This window comes from Drosophila simulans, chromosome 2R (genome assembly GCF_016746395.2).
Source record: "Drosophila simulans strain w501 chromosome 2R, Prin_Dsim_3.1, whole genome shotgun sequence".
In the NCBI taxonomy this organism is placed as follows: domain Eukaryota; kingdom Metazoa; phylum Arthropoda; class Insecta; order Diptera; family Drosophilidae; genus Drosophila; species Drosophila simulans.
In genome coordinates this window covers 99,564-126,419 of record NC_052521.2, presented here as the reverse complement: position 1 = coordinate 126,419, position 26,856 = coordinate 99,564, and the positions used below count along the sequence as shown (strand labels likewise).

At 38.6% G+C, this 26,856-nt stretch overlaps 1 protein-coding gene across 1 annotated transcript in view; it reads left to right on the top strand.

Annotated features, from left to right (window-relative positions):
* The first annotated feature begins 5,618 nt into the window (after positions 1 to 5,618).
* The window catches only part of LOC6739267, a 49,362-nt gene continuing 28,124 nt past the window's right edge, over positions 5,619 to 26,856 (top strand). Inside the window, exons 1-4 of the mRNA XM_016172160.3 lie at positions 5,619 to 5,708; positions 5,766 to 6,007; positions 6,072 to 6,222; positions 19,229 to 19,476. Coding sequence (XP_016025993.2) covers positions 5,666 to 5,708; positions 5,766 to 6,007; positions 6,072 to 6,222; positions 19,229 to 19,476 — 684 coding nt within the window. The 5' untranslated portion in view covers positions 5,619 to 5,665. The remainder of the gene's footprint in view (positions 5,709 to 5,765; positions 6,008 to 6,071; positions 6,223 to 19,228; positions 19,477 to 26,856) is intronic.

Genomic DNA, 26,856 nt, shown 5'->3' with positions numbered 1-26,856 from the left:
CACAGAATCTGAGCACACAGCCAGGGATTCCATCGGGACCTGGCGAATAGACCGGTTTAACACGCTGAAGATCGTTAAGCAGTGAGGTTTCGTTTATAGTGGGGCAAAATATTAGGTTCGACTTAGATACAGCATAAGAGTATGGCTGTTCGGAATGAGGTAAAGTTGAATATGTTGTTTGAAAAAACTTGGCGAATAGATCGGCTATTGCCTGATCCGATGTAACCGTAGTGTTTTCAAAAAATAGCGAGGAAGGGTAAGAACTTGTTTTTCGCTTAGTGCTAACGAAATTATAAAACTGTTTCGGATCCTGTGCAAACTGGAACTTACAACGGTTTAAATAATTTTTGTAGCACTGAGCATTAAGCACGGTAAAGTTTAACCGAGCGCTTAAATATTTACAAAGGATGATGATTTAATCGAAACAATTTAAAATCTATTTTTTTTATGAAAGTCGGAATTAATTTCTTATCTGATATTGGTATTTTATGTTTTTGAATGTATTTGGGTCTGATTTAACTAATGGGTATACTTTATTATAAATTGAAACTGGAATTTTTTTTAATTTATTATGGATTGCGCATCACTTAGTAATTTTCTGCCAATTAATTTGTGAATCTTGTAGTCTAAATTTGTCGATAGAAATTTTTGATTGATCGCTGTCAGCTGGTCTAGGACGTTCAAAATTTTTTTTAATGTTGGAATTGGGGTTGTAAGTTATAGTTTGTAGGTTGTGGGTTTGCAAATCTAGTTGCACCGATTTTGTCCAGGTCTCATGGGTGGTCTTTTGAACATTTGTCGTTGTTGAGTTTGAATGGGTATATATTTAATTGAATGGACACTAATATGGATTAGGAAAAGGCTGCAATGGTTGTTTATATGGTGGGTAGTGGTTAAATTTTTGTATTATTATTTTTTTTGAAATTTTGCTTCGTATAAGCACTTGCGTGTTCTTTATAAGTCCCCAAATTTTGCGCTACGTTAATTAGGGTTCTGAAATCAGGAATGTCACGATTAGCCAAAGTGCAGAACAAATTAGTTGGTAATTTTCGAATAAGCATCTTAATAGAGTCCCTAATTGCTTGCAAATAACTTATGAGGTCAGCATGTAGATGTCTAGATGTCCCTTCTAGATGTAGTTTAGATATTAAGAGTTGACGCCGACTTTCAGCTTCCTCGCAGAATGTTTGTAAAGTTCCTTTGTATGGTGTCTCTCGGAAATTTTCCAGAAGTTTGTAAGTTGGCGCTTGGGTTTCACCAATTAACCTTGACCTCAAGGTGTGCCAGTCCTCGGTGTTTGGTAGCCCCAATGATCCTATTACTTGTCCATCTATGTTACGTTCCGTGGGCAGATACACCAGCATTTTTCAAGCTGAAGTCTGTGCTATTGAACGCTGTGCGGAGTTTAATCTGCAAAGGAACTATCGTGGCAAGGACATTGCTATACTGTCTGATAGTCAAGCAGCCATAAAGGCGCTCAGCAAAGCTAAGATAACATCTAAGCTAGTAAATGAAGTGAGGACAGCCCTAGACAAACTAGGAGCTGTCAACAAACTCACAATAAGGTGGGTCCCGGGACACAACAACATCCCGGGAAATGAGCTAGCGAACAACCTAGCCAGGAAAGGGGCAGAGAACCCTCTAATTGGGCCCGAACCATTCAGTGGTGTTGGTCACCACAGAGTACTGGGCTTACTTAAGTCAATACCTACCAGGACTTAGGCAGTCTAAGATTCTCTTTCGCGAATATAACCATTAAAGATTCAAGACCTTAATAACACACGGGAAAAACACCGTGCGCATTTTAACTGGCCTTCTTACAGGACACTGCCGACTTCGCCGTCATTTGCATAAGATTGGCATTGCAGACAGTGAACTCTGTCGCGTCTGTTGCATGGAGGAGGGGAGCTCTGCACATATTATATGTGACTGCACGGCGCTTTCCATCAGGAGGAACTAAATACTGGGCATGTATGTAGTCCCACGGGAAACAAGTTCAGCCCTGAACCCCAATAAAATTCTGGCATTTATACAGTGCATTGGACTTCAGGGAGAACTTTGAGTCATGAAGGGGTAGTACAATAGATCAGACTGGGTCGCAGTACACATAGAAACCCACTTAATAATAATAATGTTTCGTTCCACATCTCCGAGTAGAATGCGTTGTTGTCGCAGGTCGTTAGTTGGGTAGAGTTCTAGGAGGTAATCCACTCTACTAATAAACGTATAAAGCGCTGAGGGATCTCCATGAAATGGGAAAATGTCTTTGAGTAGTCTTCGCGCTTCACTTAGGTTGATTTCGTTTAGGGTTACGAGTTGTGGTGCGGCAATATTAGATTGTTCCACTTTTTATTTTGTTTTAGTTTAATTTCGATAGAGTTTATTATGTTTTCACGTTTTCGTCTTCTGGAGTTTGTTATTGTTTTGATTTTTTCTGCTTCAATTATATGTTGACTTATATGTATTTTTTTCCGTATTTGAACTAAGATCAACGCCGATATAAGTAAAAATTCCGATTGAATCCGCTTTGCGTTTTTATTGATTGAATGTCGCCTTAAGACTGAAACAATTGGTGTGAGAAAATCTTTGATGCACTGGGTTAGAGCAAAGACACTAGAATAACAAGATGCGTAACGGCCATACATTGGTTTGGCACTATGCAGCCACTTTTTTGGTGACGGCCAAAATTTCTCTTTGTCCGCGCGCTTAAGCTGAGAGCGTGAGAAATCTAAAAATAGAATTTTCTTGCTTGTGTGAGTAAAAACAAGAGAACGTGTATATGTGTGCGTTCTTGAGCTAGAAGACGATTTTCGGGCCGAAATCAATTCTGATCGAAGAAACGAATTTACATATTTGGAGTTTTGGCCAATTTCGTAGCAATATGATGAAATTGCGCGCTTTTTAAAAAATATCAAATTTGAATATAAAAAGAAAAACCGAAACTGAAAAACAACTGAATCTAATGTGCATTTTAAATAATACAAAATTCTTTATTTACACACATCATATTAAGTCAAATGACTTAATAAATATACTAAATAATTAAAGCAAATACAAAGGAAATTATTATAACTACTGTAATTTGAAACATAAATTTTTTTTAAAAAAAGACATTACTGTTTAGCTATTGAGCTTTTTCAATAGGTGTTGCGAAAAATAAAGAAAACCGAAGAAAGTTTGTTTATACTACGACACTGTTTATTTTGCGAATTGTTTAAGGCAGCTAAGGCCTAAGCTAAGTCTTTTCCGAAACACGACGAATTGGCAATTGGCGGGCAGACAGCCGAAGTGCAGCGCCCAAGCTTAACGTAGGTAGCTAACAACAACAAACAAGGAATGAGCGCCGTACAGATAAATGCGTGCGAGAACAGCGGTTTGCACTATGGGCATCGCAACTGCTACCACTGACTAATTTGGCTTATAATATTAAAGAATATGAGATATCATGCGGCTGCATGACCCAACAATTACATTGAGAAATAAATATTTCATAAAAATAATACGTAGTAGAAAATAAAAATTTATAAAATAAATGAAAAATTGAAACTGTTTATTGCAAAGGCAGGACGTCATATTACATATCTTAAGGCACGAAGTGCGGACACAAGCACTCAACAATCATTTCATATTTTGTTAAATTTGCAATGCATGAGCATGCGTGTGCACACCAAAGACACTAGAATAACTAGAATAATAATATTCTAGTGTCTTTGGCCAAACCAATGTATGGCCGTTACGCTTCTTGTTATTCTAGTGTCTTTGGTCATACCCTACAGCCCTGTGTGGCAAAATATATTTAAATAAAACTGAAATACTAATTTAAACATTAACTCAATGGAAAAGCTCATTGCCTAAGCTCATTGCCTAACATAGCTTGCCACACTATCACTATCATAAAATGTAAATTATTCGGCATAAGTATTCGGCATAATAAGTAAGTAAGTAAACTATTCGGCATAAGTATTTTGACAAAATTGCCTGTTTCTTTTCAAACTCGCTTGCACGCAGACAATCAATTTTTTTGGCATCATTTAGCAAATGGTTTCGTGCTTTTGAGCACGAAATTAAAATACAAAAAAAATAATTAATGGCCATGGGTAAAAGAGCTGAGTTAAAGTAAAAAAAAACATTGCGACAGAGTTAATTAATTAATTAGTTAATTCATGAAATTGGCAAAGGAACATCAACAGACAAGCCAAAATTGTTCTGGAGAAGCGTTTTATGGACAGATGGAAGCTCTTTCGAGTATAACTCTTTAAAACCAGAAATTTTTGTAAGATTGCCAACTGAGAAAAGTTAAATAATACGACGTGACTTGGTCCCTATCTCCGTGAACCAAAGGCAATATCTGACAATATCTAAATATTATTAAGAACATCTGATGAAAAAACAAAACTGCTGCAGCTTCACTAAAATTTTTTTTTTGGTATTAAAGGCTTGTCAAAATACTAATGCCGATACAAAAAATCATTAAATCAATTCATCAAAAATAGTCAAGCGATTTTAAAGTTTCACAGAAAAAAAGTTTAGTGCTTATTTTGTCAAATTGCTTATGCTAACTACTGTAGTGTATATACTGCGAGCTACTGGTATGTGACAGATACTTGTCGTGACTAACTGTGACAAACAGGTGGTTGAAGACGATGTGGATCACGGTTTCTTTCGAGCGTATTTGGTCTCGCACAAAATGGAAATGGCCACTGGAAAGCAAAAACGCTTGAAACAAACAGCCACCCAAAATACCAAAATGAATTACATTTGGACTTGGAATATACTGAAATATTTATTTATTTGACATTTTACATTTGTAAGCATGGTACTCATGCCCTTTTGCCGCCAAACATGCAGATTCCAGAGACAAATATGCATTGTTTCCTAGCCCACCCTAATGCACACAAACCTTACAAAGATTTAACGCCAACACTTCTTCACAATCTGATAGTCGAGTTCCCCAACTACCAGATACCCGTTACTCAGCTAGTGTGTATGCGAACGCGAAATGTCATCATTTTTCAGGGATATCGCTTCAAAAGTAATCATCAAGAGAGAATGCTATAGTCGAGTTTTCCGACTATCAGATACCCGTTACGCAGGTAGTGTAAATGCTATCACTATGCCATATTCTCGCTCTGCTTATAGCTTCTGGCTTCGCTTCTCGCTCGCACTCTTCCTTAGGCTGTCAGCCTAACTATAGAAAGTGTTCCTGCCTGCGAACCCGTTTTTTTTTACATGAAGAATGTGCTCCATGCTTCAAACAAGGTTTAAAAGTAAACGATAATTATATAATTATTATTATTATTTAAAATATAGAATAACGTTAACATGGTCGGTTTCGGCTTGTTTCATATTTGTTTCTAGTATTGGTTCCTACTCTTTGCGCTCTTTTGATATGAGACATATCTGCGACTGCCGACTTTTCGATAGTTCTGATGTTGTCTTAGTAGGGGAAACCAAAATAGGGCCGAGGTCAACGTTGCCAACCGCTAAACTAATTTGGTTTTTGTTTGCACATTCACGACTATTATTCAATTACCCAATTTGTTTGTAAAGGTATACATGCTCGAATTAGCATTACAAATTTATTGGTACGATTGGCCACCATAAAGCTCGTTGTTTCATTTGCCTGACTAGATTAGTTTACCAAAGTTCAACGTGCAAGGCGAAAATGCTTATAGATCTGAGTTGGTCACTTGTCCTAAGTGCTATTAGTACGAAAACTAAATTACGTTTTAAATTTAATTCTAATCTTTAAACCTTTTACTCAGTTGGGACATATTTAAACGAGAGTACTATCTGTATATTTTGGAATGATAAATTCGAGTTCCATCTACTTCATAAGTCGGATTATATAAGCTTTGTGGGAATAAATATTAAAAGCTTTGATGATAACAGAGGTCATTATATTGTTGATAAGAGATTGAAGGAAAAAGATATTCAAAACAAAAATTTGTTTCTGGATGACCTTGTGATAAAAATAATTATATCTATTGAAGTCACCCACTGCGAGGTAAATTTATACTTACAAAAAAGTATTTAGTGCTTATACATTTTCGAAATTTCCGCTTAACCAGACGTTTGTAGTTTTCGACAAAGATATCGATCGGTTTGTAAATGCGTTTACTAAGGCGTCAGTATATTCAATATGGAGGTCTTTACACAATAAATTTGTTTTTGCTCATATAGCTTACGAGTTGCCGGAGTCCCATCACCACTTCTTCGAAGGTATGTACAATGATAGAGTGTCAAGCAACCATTCTAAATAGTTTTAATGTTGAATTACCGATAGAAATAATGATGACGTGGTTGGTTTGCGAATATAAAAATATACTTTTTAAGGCGTTGGGTATACAAGGTTATACTACAAGGAGTAATGGTTATAAAAATTCGATTAAAAAAAAAACAATGCTACAACACTTATCCATGCACATATGAATCTTTCTTATACTTAAATGTATAGATGATTGAGGGTACAACTCAGAATGGTCAAGCTTTATTGAAAAATAATTATGTAAATTAATTTCCGTTTAATTAAAAACTCAGAAACTTTAAATCGTTGTGGTTTTATTCAACTCTAAATTGTGACTGAACAGAAAAGATCTTATGGTACCCTAAGCTAGCTGTGGGTGTTAGGCAGCGACGCGGCAAAGCTCTGCATTACAGTGTATTACAATGTTGCAGTTCTTCAGTTGGGTCGGCGGATGTTTAGTTTATTGAACTGAGCAATATTGCAATATTTTGTTATTTCTTATTTTAGGCAATTCTTGTTAAATGTTGTTTTGTATTATTAGCTGTGTTAACTTGTATGGTTACACGCTATAGCTTTTTATGCCGTTAGTCGATGCTCACAGAGTAAAGACGAAAGCTTTATTAGATTTTTATGTATGTCACTAATGATATTCTTCGGTTGTTATGATCCCCTTCGTTGATATGCACAGAGTAGAGATGCGTTCGTGAAGACAAGTTTGTCGCTGTTATGGTAACTCGCACAGAGGCGTTGGATGGTGAATCCAATTGAAGATCTTGGATGATTATGTTGGAAAGATAACTGGCTTCCTTTGGCTACTGGCCTAGAGACTCAGCTAGCTATTGTAAAATAAGGTGGTTAACGACAGGTAGTCGGAGCTATTTTGTTTCATGAGCTTGTGCTTTTTATTCTTAGAATAAAGCACAAAAGCTAACAATTCTAGAGTCATAGACGCAGTGCCAGTTGGTTTGCCCATGTTGCCACGCCCACCCTATCGCCCACAAACCGCCCAATACTGCCTTCGTTTTTTAGTTTGTCTTCCTCCTATCACCTTTTTAAAAAATTGTTAAACTTTTTCCGCCACTATCTATTGATAACCCAGAAAAATGATGAAATTTCGCGTTCGCATTTCCACTAGCTGAGTAAAGGGTATATGATAGTCGGGGAACTTGACTATTGCATTCTCTCTTTTTTTTATATATGAATTGGAGGAAAATTGACAATATACGGGAGCGAACTTAAGGTAAAGTGGTACGAGATTACAAAAATTTGATAAGCTATGGTAAAGGTTTTAACGTAGCCTAAGTATCTTAAGTAGTAATAATTCTAAAGATAAAAAAACGAAAGCCAGAAAATACGAAAAAATAGATTGGTTCTGGTTAAGTTACACACAAGTAATTGATAGTCAAGTGTGAATCATGAAGATCCGGAATCTGGTAATGTCAAAATGGTTGAATTGTAGCATGATTTCTATATGTTAGGATTATTGTTATTGCTGTTTAGCACTTAAGCCTAAATAGAATGCTACAGTAATAGAGTGCTCTCTTGTACTGTAGGTGAATACTTAATAAATAATAACTCAAAAATATTATCAAATTACGGACTTTACAGATACCTTTTAACAGTTTATGACAGCCAGATCTATAAATCATTGACCAAGGTTCATAGCTTGTAAACTAGCATTCTTTAATACATTAAATCCAGCAAACTAGTCTGCAGGTTTCGGAGTTTCACACAAGATTCCGATAGTTGCGATTTTTCTTATTACTTTAGCGATGGTGGCCAAAGGAGAAGATGTCAAGGAGACGATCGATTTGGTTTAGCGTCATCATTTAGTCCCACCACTACATAGAACTTATCCTAAATTAATTTTTAAAAAACGCTTATCAAATGCCAACCATGTGGTATTGCAACAATATAACTTATTAATTATTTGTCATGATGTCCACTGTGAACTTTCTTATATGTTTATCTCTTCACTCTCTCTTACTCGTGGAGTTTTTATTCATTATTATTGTTATTATTATTACTTTCTTCACTGCTGATATTGCTAGATATTTCTAATTTATAAGCGGTTTCATTTTTCAATACAATTTCTTAGCTTATGGTGTTGTTCTTTTTAATTGTAATTGGAACTTATCAATTATTTTTTTTGCTTTTACATGTGATAGTTGTTCTCAAGTCCCGAAGCCGCCAGATGTTACTTCATTGGTTATGTGTAAGCTAGCCAACTTTGGAGACGCAATAAAACTCAACGGCAACTCAGCGGACAAAAACAATATCCAAGTTGCATCGCCTGTAGGAAGTGGTAGTCCTGGTGCCGTCATCTAGGGTTGGGCTTTCCGTACAAAATGCGGCAGCTCTATCTAACTTGTACTCTTACGCTTGCACCTTTAGCTCAGCGTTCTGAATTCGATTTCGGTTTACAATTAGCTCGCCTAATACTCGCTTTCGTAACTCCTGCATATGGCCATGGATGAAAATTCTCGTTTGAGCAAACTAAATAACACAATCATTCGAAATCGCTACACCCATTAATCGTTATTTTTCATTTCGTAAAAGATGGCTTATAAACAACAATATTAGCTTAACATTTGGTGACCCCGACGTGATTTTAGCATAAACAATACATAGTGAAAAACATGCAAAGCTGCTTTAATCTTTTACATTAATTATAAAGCCGATATTGTTAAGTTTGTTGTTGAACAACAATATTTGTCTGCAATATTCAAAACAGACTAAAGGCAGTGAGCAATAAAATAAATTCCCCTGTTGACGCTTGGGCGCATATAGCCAAATGACGGAAGCTGCCGCTAATTCTCTTTGCTATCATCTTGCCGCTTGAGAAGAATTTCAGTTCCTCTTTCGGTCGATAGAGCCAGTACAGCATCATGTCTAAAGGACACTGCGTCGGAAACCATTCGCTCACTGGCATTTTCGAATGGAAACTATGCTATAGCATTGGATTTATTACAACATTTACTTGCTAATCGCTAAATTATTTGAATTTGGAGATAACGGCAGGGGTTCACTTTCAATGCTTCGTGATAAATTTATTTAATTAATGTTTTTCTTTTAAATGAAATGTAAAGTCAAGACTTTATACAAAACGGTATATATAAAACAGTTTATACAAAAACTTTATAAAAAATACCGGTTCGCTTTATCCATTCTTAATATTTAAGAGCTCGAGTAAATTTTACCAACACGATTTTATGTAACGCAGATCAGCAACCATTCACATTTTGGAGCCAATTTCCGTCGTAAAGCAGGGCTTCATCGACACTGAATTTTGTAAAGCAATTGACCCTGTTAATCATTCACTTCTAGGAAACTTTTTTTTTAGCTTTACTTTTTGATCTTTCCCTAATAAAATACTAAACTTAAATGGCCCCAAGTGTAAAGTTATGACCTTTTGACGTGTTAACCAAATATACGCGACTAACTCTAAGTTCGCAGTTGTTGGGGCAGAATTACACATTTTGATGATCTTAGTGTCGTTTTGGACTTTAAACTTTAATTATTCTATTCTATTAATTATAAAACAAAAAAATGATCAAAGGAATTTGATGATTTTTCCATAACCAAAACCTTGTTCGCTGGTCCTACCGATTCTTGAATATGTATGTTGTTCTGTGTTTAAATAGTTCTTATGAAACAAATAGTAGAGCTTATATGTGTAAAAACTTATTTATGTTCTTAAAGACTTCACATTTAATTATTTAGACTTATTACGCAATTTATTATTTCGATTTAGGAACATCCGCTCTTGGCAACAACTTCACTCGACTCCCTTTCACTCTACACTTCTATCGATAGCTTGCTCTTGTCTAGGGTTGCATTTTAATCAGGGCTGCAATGTAAAAGTATCGAAAGATCTAATCTAACCAATTCCCACAATCGGCCCATCTGACAGGACATTCGCCCTCTGAAAGGCCATGGTTTCATATACTCTGCAACTGTAATTGTTTTTATATGACCTTCATTGTCTCCTATCTTTTCAACCTCATATCTCCCATGATCTGAGATCACCACCTTATATGGGCCTAAATATTTACCTTTCAGCTTTAGCCTCACTCCGTAATGAGTCCATTTTATGGCTACCAAATCATTTATATTAAACTGCTTCTGTTGCTTTCTTTTTAAATCAAATGCTTTTTTATTTCCTTCCTGTATATCCCTAATGTTTTTAAGAGCTTCTTGCCGCAAATTTTCACGCTTTTCTTCTAACTCTCTAATCACGAATTCGCTTACTAAATCCTTTAGCTCCTTATTATCAGAAACATATCTACTCCAGTCATTAACTTAAAAGGTGCACAATCAGTTTAGCCGCTCCTGTAAGCATCTGTTTCGAATAGATAAAAAGTTGCAAATCACTCTACTGGACAGTAGTTGAACAACTTTCAAACTCATCGATCCATTGTTCTACATCAGGACTTCCTGTTCCAGAGAAACTAGATACGCTGCCTTCTACATCTTTGAGAGTGAACAATGACCTGCCATTGTATACTTTTTGATCTTCAGCTAAATTTCGCTCTGTAACCACTCTGTAACCATCTGCTACGCGAAGTGCCAAGATCTCGTCAAGATGCATTTTGAAACGGTTAGAAAAAGGCACCTCTAAACATTATCCAATCGGGCTAAAACTTTACAACTTTAAGTTTTACAACAAAACGAACAATTTGAGACCAACAGACCTTTAATTTTAGAATTTTTTTTCCTCCATACAAATAATAAGCCGAACCCTAATGCATACACATGATGCCCCAGAGATAGTCATTGCCAATTACTTCTGTCTCCTTTACACTCGAACACAAACTTATGCAGAGCAGCACTGTTCTCTTTCTTGCTTGAGCGTAAGCTAGCACTTATGAAATTATTTAAAACATTATTATGTCATTATAGTAAAAAAAAATTCAACTGTATTTCTTTGTTTGTTTTACACATACAACTTTTGTTTTATGTCATCGATCTTGTTCACATTTGCTAAATCCCGTTCACATTTGCTCATTCCCGATCACATTTGTCCAAACCCGTTCACATTTGCTCAATCCCGGACGAAATTATATATCGTCGTGGTATATTTGTCGCTGTGTAGCCACACGGGCAGAAGGCACAACTTATTTCTTTCATGCGCCGGCAATAACTCCTTAGCCACCGTCGTTCAGCACTTCGCTGTCGTAGAGTTGCGCCTCTCGTTAATCGTCGTCTTTGCGAAATCGCCACCACGCTAATTCGCAACCTTCTTCATCTGCAGTCGTTGCTCTTCTTGTTATCGTCGTCGTCGTTGTCTAGGGATCAGCTGTTTCATACTAGTGGGATTTTGGTAAACAGCCAATAGCCGAGTCGCTCTAAACATGTCCGCCTGTCTGACTATCCGTCTGTCCATCTGTCCGTATGAACGTCGAGATCTCTGGAACTATGAAAGCTAGAAGGTTGAGATTCATTTTAGAGATATAAACATAGACATGATCTTTTTTTTTTTTTTTTTTTTTTTTTTTAAGGTTTCAAAAGGAATCGTTCAGTAATTCCTCTGAACTTAACCTAATGTGTGATAAATATAAATGAGACCAAGTGGAATCTTAATTATAAAGTACAAAAGAAAGGAAAATCTAGACTAGTTATCAATTACTTAAAATGTAATATGTTATGTTATCCTCCGGGTAAGGAGATCGCTGGGGTGTACCCTCTTCAGTCTTCGGAGGGAGATGGGATCAGCTAGAATAGTTGCTAGTCGGTTCGGGTGGGCCATAAGCCTGTCGGCATAACGGCTGCTGTGGAAATTAATCTGATCCCCAAGAAGGGTAACTTTCAGATCTCTTTCGATGACCATGTTCGTCACGTACCAGGGGAGCCCAGATGCGTGACGTGCAGCTCTCGACTGGACCACACGGAGCCTATTAAGCTGGGATTTGGCGGCAGTTCCCACACCTGGATGGCATAACTCCACGTTGGAGCGAGAATGGCTTTGATTAAAAGAGCCTTAGAGCTCATTTGAAGTTTGCTGGAGTGGAAGAGCCAGTCGAGCTTTTTTAGCTTCGCCAGTGACTTAGATTTGACCGACGTGATGTGGGCCCTCCAGGTCAGTCTCCGATCTAGATGAACTCCTAGGTAGCAGTGCGAACTAGCATTGGTGATAGGGCTTCCATCGAAGGTCAGATCTGTGCAGGTTCCGGGTCGCAGGGAAAAAGTTACACAGGCTGACTTTGAGGAGTCAATGGCCACATTCCATTTGGCAGTCCATTTTTCGATTGCGTGCAGCCATTCCTGGACTGCGTTGGAGGCAGTTTGCAGTGAAGGATGAGACGCCAGCATGGCAGTGTCATCGGCGTAAGTGGCCAGGAGCAGCTGAGCCGGGGGGAAGACATGACCTAGAGACATAGATGTGTTTATATTTTTTCACATTTTTATTATTTTACATTTTAATTTGTCTTGTAAATTTCTATCGATTAGCAAAAAAAACTTTTTACCGCGACCATTCTAATGCCCTAAAACCGCCACGCAACATTTTTAAAAAATTGCTGGATATTTTTTCATAATTTTATTAACTGTGAAAATGTGTATCGCTTTGTTTAAAATTTTTTCTCATTTTATTCTCCAGTATCGTATCTATCGATTTACAAGAAAAATAATTAAATTTTGAGTTCACATTTAGACTAGCTTAGTAACGGGTATCTGATAGTCGGGGATCTCGACTATAGCATTCTCTCTTTTTTCAGTTAGATTCCATGTAAGTATTATATTTGGTTAAACGTATTGGGTAATTTCCTTTGGGGCAGTCGGCATAGAACTACAAATTGGATTCTTACGCTTAATAATATTTTTATGCATTCATTGTTAACATATTTTTGTCTTGATTCTAAATTCTATTCTCATTTTCAAAATATGTTTGTTGCTCTGAACAGTCTAAATGATATTGATGTTTTGATGAAAAGTATATTTTGGCTGTTAATGCTTTCTAACCTATCGTAATTTAGTAATTTCGCATTAAAAAGCCCAGGACGTGAACGTTGCATGCTCATTTCTATGTCTTCTATGAATTCAATAAATTGCAAAAGTTTATAAACGAGTACTATTCCGGTATTTTCGTAGTTAGTAAGCTTCTGAAGTACTACATTCACAAAATGTATGCCATCATTTAGTATATGAAGTTGAATTACATTTTCTGCAATTAGATCCATTTATTTTATTAAATCTTACCATATCATTTTCCTTAGGTGTCCCAAAAAGAAATTTAAAAGATTAACTTATTAAGTCAAATAAACCACGTTCTGCCTGTTTTGCTGATGAACAGTTAAACCATTTAATTCTTTCAGTAGTTTATTTTATTAGTATTTCATTCTGGCCGAGTCTAAGGTTTTGATACCAATACCAATGATTTCCGTTAAGTTAGTTGTGTTTTGTAGTATTTGGTTTCCCTATTTTGGTTAGAGGTTTTGTTATGGTATTTGTAACGATTCATAAGGCTAGGGTGGTGTTATGAGATATTCCAGGACGCACGCGTGAAGGTCAAGCAGCTCCTGGTCGGTTATGTGGGGTGGTAGTCTTGTCCTGAAATCTCAGCCTAATTTTATTCTACTGATTATCAATGTGATTGGGTGCTACGACAATTAAGAAATGTGCGGCAAATCGCCATCCACGACACAGACAACGGACAGAAAGATTATTTTACCCAACAAGCTTCCGCCCGATCCTCAGGTGTGGTGGAGGATCGTGTAATGCCCTACCGCCCTACCTTGGCTATTCTTTACCAAAAAATCACAAACAGTTGTTATCCTGAATGGTCCCTTTTGGTCGCAAACCGCGGCTCACAGGGAATACATCCTAGTCATAGGCAAACAAGTTAGGTTTTTAAAACATTATGAAAAAGGTATATTAGTTGTCAATAATAATATTTTCTATTCCCCTTAAAATAAATACTTAACTTAAATGAGATAATTCTAGAGCGGAGAGACAATTTTGGCACCTCAAGAATTAATTAAAGTATACATACATTTCTTTCGGACATAGATCACCATATGTGCGTGTGAACAGCCGGCAGCCAAAGAGAAACAAAAAAATAAGCGGTCTCAATCCATAAATTGCAAACACAAATTTTAGAGAAAAATGCTGCCATTGAAAATCAATTCCACCATTTCGATCTGCTAGAGACCTTGGCCATGAAAAAAATACTTTGGGCCGACTCCGGGAACAAATCAGTTCGATCGCCGTGTTCCCTTCCCGAACCGCTTGGAAACTTAGAACGCGAGTCTACATTACATTAAGGTTACGTTTAAGAGATAGCTGACCTGAATTTCACCTGGCACTCGTTTACCCTTAATTCTGAATCCAGCGCCTCGATGATAATTCGAACTTTTCACTTTTCGCTGGCCAGAAAAAAAGACTCGTCTCATGAATAATTCTATGGTTGTATGTGTAAAGGATTATCTATCTATCTATCTATTATCTATCTATCTTGCTTAATGGTATTCCTCCGCATATTCAGCTGAATTGACTGTACGGATTTTTTCATTTATTGTATTATATGGTTTTGCGACGTCAGCACTCTCTTTCGCACTTGCCCTTAGCGTTTTGCTGTTCGCTCTGCAATTAAGTCACTCATTATCGTTCGCTTTTCGTTACCTATACATATCTCATCGATGCAGAATCTCGTTCGCTAAGCCCAATTAAACATATCGTTCAAAATTGATACATAAGCCTCGACTTTTCATTGCTTTAAATTAGCTAATTAAAGAATGAAGATTCATAAAGAATATATAGTGCTAATCATACAAAGCTGTTAAAATTTTGTCCACAAAGAAGAAGCTTGGTAGAGGCATTCAAGAGTGCTCTACTAATAATAATAATTAAGAGTTCTTTATGTGGTACAATTTTGATTACGGAGATAGCCATTATATCTGCAATAATTATAGGCTTTTGCTGGTGATTTAATATTTCTTTAATGTCTTCATTATTTAACATTTTTGTGTTAAATACATCCATTATTGCTAGTGTAATAGTATCAATTATGTTTTGCAAGTCGATTGTTAACAATCGTAAACGATGTCTTCTTAACGGCAATTCTTGATAAATAAAAATATTTTCAAAGTGATCGGAAAGCGATTTTACCTCATTAAGTCGTTTATTTTATTCTGAATTGTAATGAAATCATCGTGATCCGGAGTTCCAGCTAACCATTTCCAAACAGTGCCTAACTTATTTATTCCCCTTATTCCTTCCTTCTTGGTGTTGATTTTTTAAATATTTTTGGTTATAGATTTTGGTTTGGTTTAATTTTTGTTTCTTGTTGAGTCTGATTTTTATTATTCTTGTGTTCTTGTTATTCACCTTTTTGGCTTATTGCATTAATTTCCAATTAAGTTTTTTCACGATCACTGTCACAGTAATTAGATGTCGTTGGATAAATGTGGATGTTTTAATTTTTCCACTAAAAATGTAAGTTGTTAACGGCGCGAGTTCCGTTTTGTTAACATTTTATTTATATCTTTTGAAGTACTCCGCCCGTCGTTGGGCGCCAATTAAAATGATTACTAAAAAATAATTTTTATATTATTATTATTTTATATTTTTTCGGTTTTCTTTTAACAATTATCAGACACATTATTAATAGCTTATATTAGCAAATCTTTGATTTGAAGCTTTTCACGATCTCGTCCCGATTCAGACTTTTCTTCTAATTCTCAATCCTTATCCAATCAACCTCGGCCAGAAGCTTTTCATTTCTAACTTTTTGAACTTTCAATTACTTTTAGGATAAAAGCTTTATATTGAAATTATTACTCTTTATTGTGAAATTGAAATTTGCTAACTGATGCAGTTTGATTGAAGCGCAATACGTTGATCATGGCTTGGTCTCCAATTGGATGTTGTGTTTACTTTTAATTTGGTTATTTATCGGATGGCTAAGTGTTGGCGACAAAAACAAGTGCAAAGGCAAAGCTGCGGAGATTGGAGTTTGAAATTTGTTTATCAACTGCGGCAGAGTGTTACAATTACGGGTTGGATAACGTGCGCATAGAATCCGAAATCCTAGCAATAGCCCTCCTTGCTTCCGCATAGCTTCCGAGGTAAACCGGAGCAGTAGCCTTCCCCGTAGCCTCCGAAATCAACTGGAGTAGTAGCCCTCCTTGCATGCGCATGGCCGCCAAGATCCCAAGGCGACTACAATTTATAATCGAGTGAAACGGAACATTTAGCGGACTCGCTCTCAAGCTTTTCAATAATTTCTTTTGATGAGTTCGTTCTTCATGTGTGGTTGGAGCTGATCGATGAGCTTCGACAAACATTTAGAAAAAATTTCTGCGATCTTGAAGAACTTGGTTTTGATGAAATGAAATTAACTTGGCTGAGAAATATGATAACATTCTCGTAATGCTTATTCACTCGAATTCACTCCCACTTAACTTTTGCTGACGGTATTGGTCCGTTTGATCGTAGCCACCAGCAGCGTTCACTCAGGAATAGGGCACCGTCGCTGCTCTTCTTGAGCTACCAAAATTCGCTGGAGGCTAACTTGATCAACAAGTGTTTACCACAAATGCTTCAGGGTGGCCATGGTCAGGGACAGATAGGGATATCAGGGATATCACAGGACAACGGAATTAGCTCCTCGGGACCAGGCCAGTAGATAAGATGCCCCGCATTGCAGCCCAGGAACAGCAATCGCATTAACATGGAGTTAAGTAACCACCGCCGCGGTGTTCCATCTTCAGGACTGCCGCAAGAAGGACCAACAGCCCTTGCAGCAGCAGCCTCTCTCGCATCGGCACTTACATCCCCATCAGGATGGGGAGCAGCATTCGCGACGGATTCCGACCAACCAAACTGCCCCGGTGTATACGTTCGTCCAGGAATTACCAGAGGTGGAGCTATGGAGGAAGGCGCTTATCCTCTCGCATGACAGCGTTGACGTAGGCCCGGTGGGTCCATGGCGCATATTTATGGCACTGCGATTTGATCTGCTAACCGAGTGCAGTTGGGCACAATTGTTTGATGATTCTACGGTCCAGTTCTTTGGCATGTTGAACCTGCCCGGCCTGTTGACTTTGCTGCCGGAACACTTTCTCGCCGAGGTATAAGATAAACGACAAAACGAGGAGCAGTCCGCTCTACTGGCGAAAGATGCTGATGACGAATGCATAAGCAGTTACAACCGCAGTCGGCATTATGAAGAGATGGAGTCAGTGAGGACACCGACTGGATTGACAAAGCCAATCCTTAAAGAATTCTGTTGAAAGATACGCTTCCAACGGGGCGAGTATGTTGGGTTACGAAGCCGCCACCAGATTCCTAAATTTAAACTTTGTAAACGTGCCCACTTGGGAGACAGTTTAACTTTGCGGCACCTTAGGTGAGCAGCAATGTCTTCGTTGTCTAAGCTTCCCTCTCTCGCGATCTATTAGTCTATTACTCTCGCACCTACGCCTTTGGATAAGTGTTCTGATGTTCGCTCTGCAATTAAGTTGCGCACTACCTATTGCCTTCGCTAAAATGTACACGTCGCATCGAAGCAAAATCTCGTTCGCTAAACCCAATAAAAACATATCGTTCGAAATCGACGCTGGACGCTGGCAGCGTACACGGACTTTTGTCAGAAGATTTCGATTGGTTAAAACTGTCGCCTGATCTTTACGTCGCCGGGATGCATCTTTTGTTTAATTAGATTAGATTGATCAAAGCTTTTATGCTGACAAAGGGGTTCAGAGGTTGGAACATTTGTTTAAAAATTGAAAAATGTTTATATCTTTTGTCAACGGTAAAGGCTTGTTTAAAACTAGGGTGCCGCGATCGTAAGGAGGATTTCAGGATCTATGTCGCTTAAATGTTAATGTCATATTGATTTGAATAACTCCCACAGTAGACTTTGGACTTATGACTTTTGAAAAGAACCAATATTGATTTATTTGAAAATGCAATATATTTACATAAATATTACATTATTTCTATTGCTTAAAACTTTTCACATTTTGTTTACATACAATATTCTTAAAGATAATCAATAATTAAACTAATACTAAATTATGTTTGAAATAAAGAAAATATTACTGTTACTATTAATTTAAATTTATTAAGTCTAAAACCACCCTTGTTTGGTACATACCCGGTTGACTTTGCTAATACTTCTGGCGAGAATATTTGACGGAAATCTATCTTCTTGTATTCTTACACAAATGTATAAATAATATGTTTATGTTGTAAAATGTGTATAAGTATAAGAAATCGATAGAAATTTACAAGACTAATAAAACTATAAAAAAATATAACAATTATTCAAAAATGTGCGCGTCGCAAAAAGTTTTTATGCAAATTAATAAAAATTTCAAGAGTAATAAAAATATGAAAAATATCAACCAACATTCAAGCTTTTATAGTTCCGGAGATCTCGACGTTCATACGGACAGACGGACATGGTCAGATCGACAATCCTTATCAAGAATATAATACTTCATTTGGTCGGAAACGACCATTAAATTAAATTCTGGCATCGCCTCACAGGAATTGCTTTCAAGGGCGTTTGTCAACCGTCCAAAAGATTCAAATTATGTCTTTCTTATTTTCAAATTCTCCAATCGCGTCACACAAAAAAATTTTCAATTGGATGGGAAAGTTTACTTATATGTTTTAGGTCTTTGTCCTGTTGGAATCATATTGACGCATCACTTTGCTAAAAATTTGTACATATAGATATCGATCAGTGATGGTTTTCACCTAATGGGGTAACTCAACTTCATAATATGAAAATTTTTCCCACATCACAATTGATGAACTACCACCAAATTTATATTTGTATATTACGATTAATAATATTTATTCCTAGTTTTTTGATACAATATTAATAAATTGATCTAAGAATCAGACGCCTATAGCACTTAGCTGCCATAGAAAAAGTCGGAAAATTTTTAGAAAATAATAGAAAAGAATATGAGTTTCGTTATTTTTATTTTTATTTTTTATTATTAATAATTTCGTGTTTAATTATTTTAGATCAACCAAACATTCTCTTTGTTGTAAGAGATCATTCCTCCGCCAGTAGTTTTGATATAAAAACAAACAAATTTGTTGGACGCAAAGAAGAAAAACCTTCTCAGTTGATACTGGTCGACAGATATTTGGCTTCGGAACGGCGATTTCAATTTGGAATATCGTTGTTCGCGGACAAACTTAATAACATGCAGGGTCGAGAAGTCATCATTGCTGGATTCGATTATCCACCTTATACAGTGATAAAACATGTAAGTGTAATAGGTAAGCTGATTAATCTTTTTAAATTTTAATTATATTCGCAATCCTTTGTATCACTATATTAATTTTGTAATAGATAATCATAAAAGTTCAGGGAACTTTAAAAAGGTAAAAAGGTAAATCGCGGTTATTGAAAATATAAAATAAAAAAGATAAAATCGATTGCGCATGTGAGATTGGGCGCGTCCAACTGTATTTGCAAAATTTATAGGAAAGAGGCAGCCCCTGCCCCAGATTTCCCGTGCGTCACAGAACTTGAAGTCGTCGAGGCAGCCAAGCGCATTAAACCCAACAAAGCCCCTGGACTATATGGTATTCCTGGAGCTGTTATTAAAGCAGTGGCGCTGGGTAGACCTGGCATCTTCAGGGCCACCTTCCAGCAATGCCTTCTGGACGGAATCTTCCCAACAAGGTGAAAAAGCTAGAAGCTAGTCCTGTTGCCCTGTTGCTACCGCCCTCTATGCCTACTGGATATAGTTGGAAAACTGTTCGAACGTATCCTTTATACACGAATAGAGGCAATCACCGAGAGCATCAACGGCCTAGGAAGCCATCAATATGGCTTCCGGAAAGGAAAGAGCACACTGGACGCTCTTTCGGCCGTTACTAACATCGCCAAGACCGCTATTTCTGGTGATAGATGGTTAGGGGGTAGGAAGGAATACAGCGCAATAGTCACTCTGGACGTAAAGAACGCTTTCAACACCGCCAGATGGCCCGAAATTCACGCAGCCATAAACCGCATGGGATCCCGGAGTACCTGAGGATAGTCGTTGGCAGCTACTTTAGGGACCGGGTCCTATGGTACGATACGGAAGATGTCCCAAAAAGATACCGAGTTTCGTCAGGTGTTCCCCAAGGATCGGTACTTAGACCAATCCTGTGGAACATCATGTACGATGGGATCTTGGGCATCATCAGGCCCGTAGGTGTAGAGCTGCACTGTTTTGCTGACGATGTGGCAATCACAGCTGTCTCTAAAACAATCGCAGGGTTGGAAGATAAATGTAACTCTACGATTGGTGCTGCCATCCTCTGGCTCGAGAAAGCCGGGCTAGCAATAGCGGCTCACAAGACCGAAACAGTCCTACTAAGCAGCAGGAAAAAGGTGGAGAATATGCTTGTCTCCGTCAATGGCACACAGGTGACCTCCCAAGAGTCCCTAAAGTACCTGGGGGTAATGATAGACCACAGACTATCGTTCAAGGATCACGCGAGATACGCCAGCAAAAAGGCAGCAGTCACAGCCTCTTCATTATATAGGCTTATGCCCAACGTCGGAGGCCCAAGACACCCGGCCAGGAAACTGCTGGTATCGGTAGCAAAGGCTTCGCTGCTATAAGCTGCACCAATCTGGAGCAATGTCACTTGCAGTGGCTCATACTTGAAAGGAGCTCGTTCGGTGCTACGGTCAATGGCTCTCAGGCTCATTAGAGGATTTTGGACCATATCCGAAGACGCGGCGCTAGCGCTGGCAGGCCTGCCCCCAATTGATCTGGAGATCAAGGCTCCCAGCCTAATGCGTTGTGGCGCTTCCAGGCTAGAGGCACACGAGTGGCTATTGGGTGAGTGGCAGAGCAGATGGCAAACGTCGCGATGGGGGAGGTGGACTTATCAGCTCATCCCAGAGATGGCGGTTTGGGCAGAGTTCCAACACAAATGCGTGGACTACCACCTAACCCAGTTCCTCACGGACCATAGCTGCTCCCGGGCCTATCTACTCAAGTTCCGTCACGTAGAGTCAGCCCAATGCTTGTTCTGCGTCGACGGTGAAGAAGCAGCAGAACATGTGCTAATCCAGGTTCACGGCGGAGAGGGAGGAGCTAAAGACGATGTCAGGTACCCCGTTCAGCCCTAGTGGCTTGTTCGCGGCTATGGTGGCGAACTGCGGGGCATGGGAGTTGGGACGCATCCTTATCATTAATATAATGAAGCGTGTCCGATCAGACGAGTCCAAACAGGTGTCCTGGGTGACTGCGGGCGAAGAATTCTACCTCAGCGTTCCCGGCTCGTCGTAAAAGACGACTAAAGGGTGGAAGGAGGAGCCCTAAGGGACTACACTGAAGGGAGGGAGTGCTACCTGGCCTCACATCCTGCTCACCGAAGCCGTACCTTGACTGGCAGTCCCGGTGAGCGAGCGTGGGCTGAAGAGCACGCGGAGGTTTTTTTTTTTAGTACGTATGCCTACGTAGGGCCAACAGGGCTTATGAATCGTGCATGCCACCTACGGACGGAAAAAAACAACAGCCATACACCAAATTATAGAATTAACTTGATGCTGTTCGTTGCATCTTATATTAGCTGTTGTATTCCGAAACAGTCTAAATAGCCAACGGTTGGATCCACTTATCTCTTTGATGAACGAATTGCCTTGGAATTCCATCATTTCGCATGAGTGTGCCTTGCTTGGTTTCGATGGTGACGTTTTTCCATGCCCAATTATTTTCGCAAAGCCATGTTGTCGAATCCTCTTGTCTGCATTGGTTAATTTCCATTTCAGACATTAGGTGATATGCGTTTATGTCTGTATTGAACGCAAAAAATTTAGAATTCAATTTCGGAATAAGCTTTGTTCCGTTTGTCCACAGTGGTATTGGGAATTCTTCAAAGAGATCCGTTTCCTGATTGTTGTATATCGGCAATTTTGCTTCAATGAATAGGAGATCATTAAAATAGCTGTTGCTTGTAGGCTTTCTGCATCTTCAATCCAGTTTCGCACTTGATTTGATAACATAAGGAATTTAATTGACTCCTTATATACCATAAAGTGCTCCTTCATAATAACTAATTCTTCCGTGGCATTGATGACCGAGGTCTGATTATCAACATATTCCATTAGATGTTTTTCTTTTTTTAAGATCGTGTGCATATTTTCCTGTATTCTATTTGCATTTCCTATATCAAAGAACAGTATAAACCTTTTCTTTCGGTTGGTACGATGCCGTAGTATTTTAATGTTGTCAATTTTTGTCCGTATTGTCGTGCCGAAGGAATTGCAGTACTTCTTGAAGTCTCCCATTTTTTGGCAAACCAAGCGGGATTTTTCCAGGAAGGCCTCTGATTGTTGCTTCCAGTGCCATTCCTTTTGTCTTTTGGATCGCGCTGCCTAAGCTTCTTGTCCATGCGTATTTGCATTGACTCCGTTTTAGATGGCGTGACGCATTTTACAGGGTGAGTGTTCTCATGTTTTATAGAACCAGCTGTCCCTCCTTCAGATTTGGATTTCTTGGCGCCATTTGGTTCGCTGTTGCAATGACACCAGATACTCCTCTTTCCATTTCTTCCAAAAATCACCTCTGATGCGTTGAATAAGCTTCCATCTATCCAAAGAGCTGATTCTCTTACTTTCGTCAAAATGTTCAGGAGCTCCAATTAGAGGTCTTCCCACCAGAAAATGACCCGGTGTTAATATGTCCTCACCATCGTTTTCGCTCCTTACTGTGACTAATGGCCGCGAGTTTAGCACTGCTTCGATTTGACATAGCAGCGTTGCAAATTCTTCATATGTAAAGCTGTTTTCACCAATAACTCGTTTAAGGTGATGCTTTACTGATTTTACACCGGCTTCCCATAAACCTCCCATGTGGGGGCTTCCCGGGGGAATAAAGTGCCATTTGATGCCTTATTTTCCTTGCGTAGGTGCTAGCTCATTATTGTTTTTAATGGCAGCTACAAATTCTTTGTCCAATACTCTTGAAGCTCCCACGAAGTTTGTTCCATTATCTGAGTATAGGTTCTCACTCTTGCCTCGTCTTGCAAAGAACCGTCGAAGAGCCTCCAGGAATTTGTCTGACGAAAGGTCGCTAACAGCTTCCAGATGTATCGCTTTTGTTGCCATACAAACAAATACACAAATGTATCCTTTATACGTTTTTTGACCTCTTCCCTTTGAGCAGCGAATCTGGAACGGTCCGGCGTAGTCGATTCCAGTATTTTGAAACGAGTAATCAGCCGTTACTCGATAAACTGGTAAATTTCCCATCAGTTGAGTGGACATCTCTTGCTTGTATCGTATGCATACAATACATTCCCTTAAATATTTCTTTATGGAATGTTGTATGCCAAATATCCAGAACTCCCTCTGAATATAAGTTCTCATAATGTTAATTCCGCCATGCAGAGTTTCTTTATGAGCATCCTTTGCAATTAACCAAGTCAAATGTGATGTTTTACATTATAGGGTATCATTGCGTTTTGCAATCGTCCACCAACTCGAAGTACGCCATTACTATTCAAATACGGATTTAGCGCCTGTAACTTACTCTTTGGGTCTAATGGTCTTTTGTTTTTGAGTAGTCTGACTTCGTGTCTAAAATCCAGCTGTTGTTGTATCTTTACCACGGCAATCTTTGCTAGCTTTAATTCCTCCACCGTAAGATGTGACGGCTGCTGCGATTTTCCTCTCAGCATTGTTATGAAACGTAATACATACGCCATTACTCTAAGAAGTTTGTCGATCGATGAATACTTTGATAAAATATGGTTTTGAAGATGTTCGGATTCTATCAATGTGGATACCACAACAATTTCCGATTCCTTTTGAGTTGGCCAGTGTTGTGCATGTATAGCTAGCCAATTAGGCCCTCTCCACCAAATTTCACAGATTTTAAGAGCTTGCGGTGATATCCCTCTTGAAGCCACGTCTGCTGGATTATCTTCCGATTTAACGTTATTCCATTTGACATTGGGAATTAGTTTATTGATTTCTTCCACTTTAGTTCTGACAAACCTATCTTTGCTGCGCTTGTATTGTATCCAAGCAATAGTAATTTGCGAATCACTCCATGCATGCGTTGTGATCTTGTTGCTCCATATAGCCTGCACCTTCGCTAATAACTTTGCTAATAAATGCATAATTCCAACTTTGGAATTGTTTTCCTGTTTTTTATAGGATTTACTTTGTTTTTTGCTGCTAGCAAAGTAACTCTGTCGCCTACTTTTGTATACACAGCCGCTGCATATGCTTTCTCTGATGCATCGCAGAATCCATGTAGCTCCATAATACCTTTGCAGCATCCAGTCCACCTTTATTTGGAGATACATTTTTTCAATGTCAGCTACCATAACATATTGCCACTTGCGCCATTTAATTAGAATATCGAATATATCCTTTTGAATCAATATCAAACTTTTTGCTGGGAAGGGCTCTATGGAGTGTTGGTAAAACCAATGCTTCCGTTGATGTTTTGAAGCTGCTTGGAATTTTTGGTTTGATCGTCAAGTGGACTCTATTTTTGGATAATTGCGTAGTCTGGGAGATACCTTCGACCTCTATAGTACTCCTTATTCTGGGAATCCTTAATATTTGAGCTGCTTCCTCTGAAATCAGCGTCTTCTGGGATCCACCGTCAATAAGCGCCCTCAACTCGTTGCAACCTCCAGCTTTGTTTTTTACTAAAACAACAGCTGTAGCCAATAGTGTGTCTTGGCCTTGCTTGAGGCTAATGCTGTTGATACTGCGTTTGTTGTCTTCATGAAGAAGGCTGTTGTGTCCTTTGGAGCATCGATTGCATGTAATTTCCTTTCTGCAGTCGATAGCATTATGCTTTCCAAAGCATCTAAAGCACATGCTGTTCTTTTGAAAGAATTCTTTTCTTTTTTCAATAGATTGTGCTCTAAATTTGAGACACTTTATCATATCGTGGCCATCCTTAGAGCAAAAGGCACACGATCTTACTTGCACTTTTCTTGTAGCAAGCTGAGCGGTATTTTTGGTAATGGCATTTACTGAGTTGTATTGTTGCTCAATAAACTCCAGTACGTCTTGCAAGGACTGTATAGCTCTTGCCTTTTTTACATGCTGTTCAAACAGCTGTAAGGCTTCTGGCGAAAATTTCCGCAGTAAAATTTCTGCTAAAATTACGTCAGCAGAGCTTTCTAATTTTCCTTATTCCTTTATGATGAATATGCTCTCAGTCGTAGTATCCAAAAACTTCCTTAAGTTTATCTCATCATGGGGCAGCAAGCACTCCAGTTCCATAAATTTGTTGAAGTGTTGGGAGAATATTTTTATGCTATTCTCATAGCGTTTGCAGATAAGCTCCCACGCTTCTGTATAGCTAGCCGCTGATCCCGTTATCAAATGGCTAACCACCATTTGAGCTTCTCCTTTTAAGCAGGCTCTTAAATATCCCAACTTCCTTGTGTTGCTGAGATCCTTCCTGCTGTCTATTAGCTCAGAGAACAGCTCGTAAAACGTTGGCCATTCCTTCGCATTTCCATTGAACGTTGGAAGGTCCACTTTTGGGAGTTCTGGCACGTCGTACTTGGAACTTTTGAACTGTTCCAACTTCATTTGAAGTACCATCTCTAGTGCGGCCACTTCAGATTGCAGAATGTCGGCCTCATCTTAATCAAAGGCAGTTCTGTCATACTTGTTTTCAAGCAGTTTCAGTGTGTCCGTCACGTTGGACCAATGACTTTTCATCATTGCCAGCTGCTTGACTAGTTCAATCTCACTTGAACTATCTAGGGTTTCGTAGATTAGGCTCATCTGTTGCCTCACCCTGTCCGCTCTTCTATCCACTAGTTGAACCAGATTATCAACTGGACTGGAGCTCCGAGTTGATGCGGTATCAGATAATTTTGATCCGCTTGGTATATTTATTTCTTCAAGTGTTTCTACCTTTAATAGTGACTTCTTGTAGGCCCTGATAGCATCCATAATTATCATTAAAATATTGATGATCGCCAACTCCCAATTTTACCAGCGCATTGTTATTAGTGGTAAATCGGACTACCAATACATCTATTGCTGATATAGATGCCTTTTCCTTGATGGCTTGCAGTATTTTCTTCTGCAGCTCTCCTTGCTCTTGCATCAAGTTCACAGATCTTTCCGACAACATGTTGGGAAAACAATCACTGTGACTTTTTTGTGCTTTCTGCTTGTATTCTTTGGCGTTTTCCGTTGGATGATTTTTGATCGGTCGCCCAGTTGACCTAGCTGTGCCTCGACTCACAGCTGATTGATCAGCCAAGAAAAGCAATAACACAATATTTCACCTTATAGTCCTAGTACTTTAAGGCGTGGACTTTTATTCTGTGTTTCTTACCACTGGTGGGGGAAACAACAGAATCACTCGAATAACCTTGCTCTTTTTACTTCGAAGCGCTGGTTTTTTCTTCTGTGTTTCTTACCACTGGTGGGGGAAAACAACAGAACTTCTCGAAGGACCAAAATGTTTCATACCACTGGTGGGGGAAACAACAGAATCCGGCTCGAAGGACCAAAATGTACACACTTTACACTTGTGTGTACACTTATTGAGTTCAATTCGGGTGTTTGAATCTAACTGACTCGCTGCTGCGAGTGCATCGCCTTTTATTCCTTCTTACATAGGTTCTTATCATCTAATTATATAATGCAG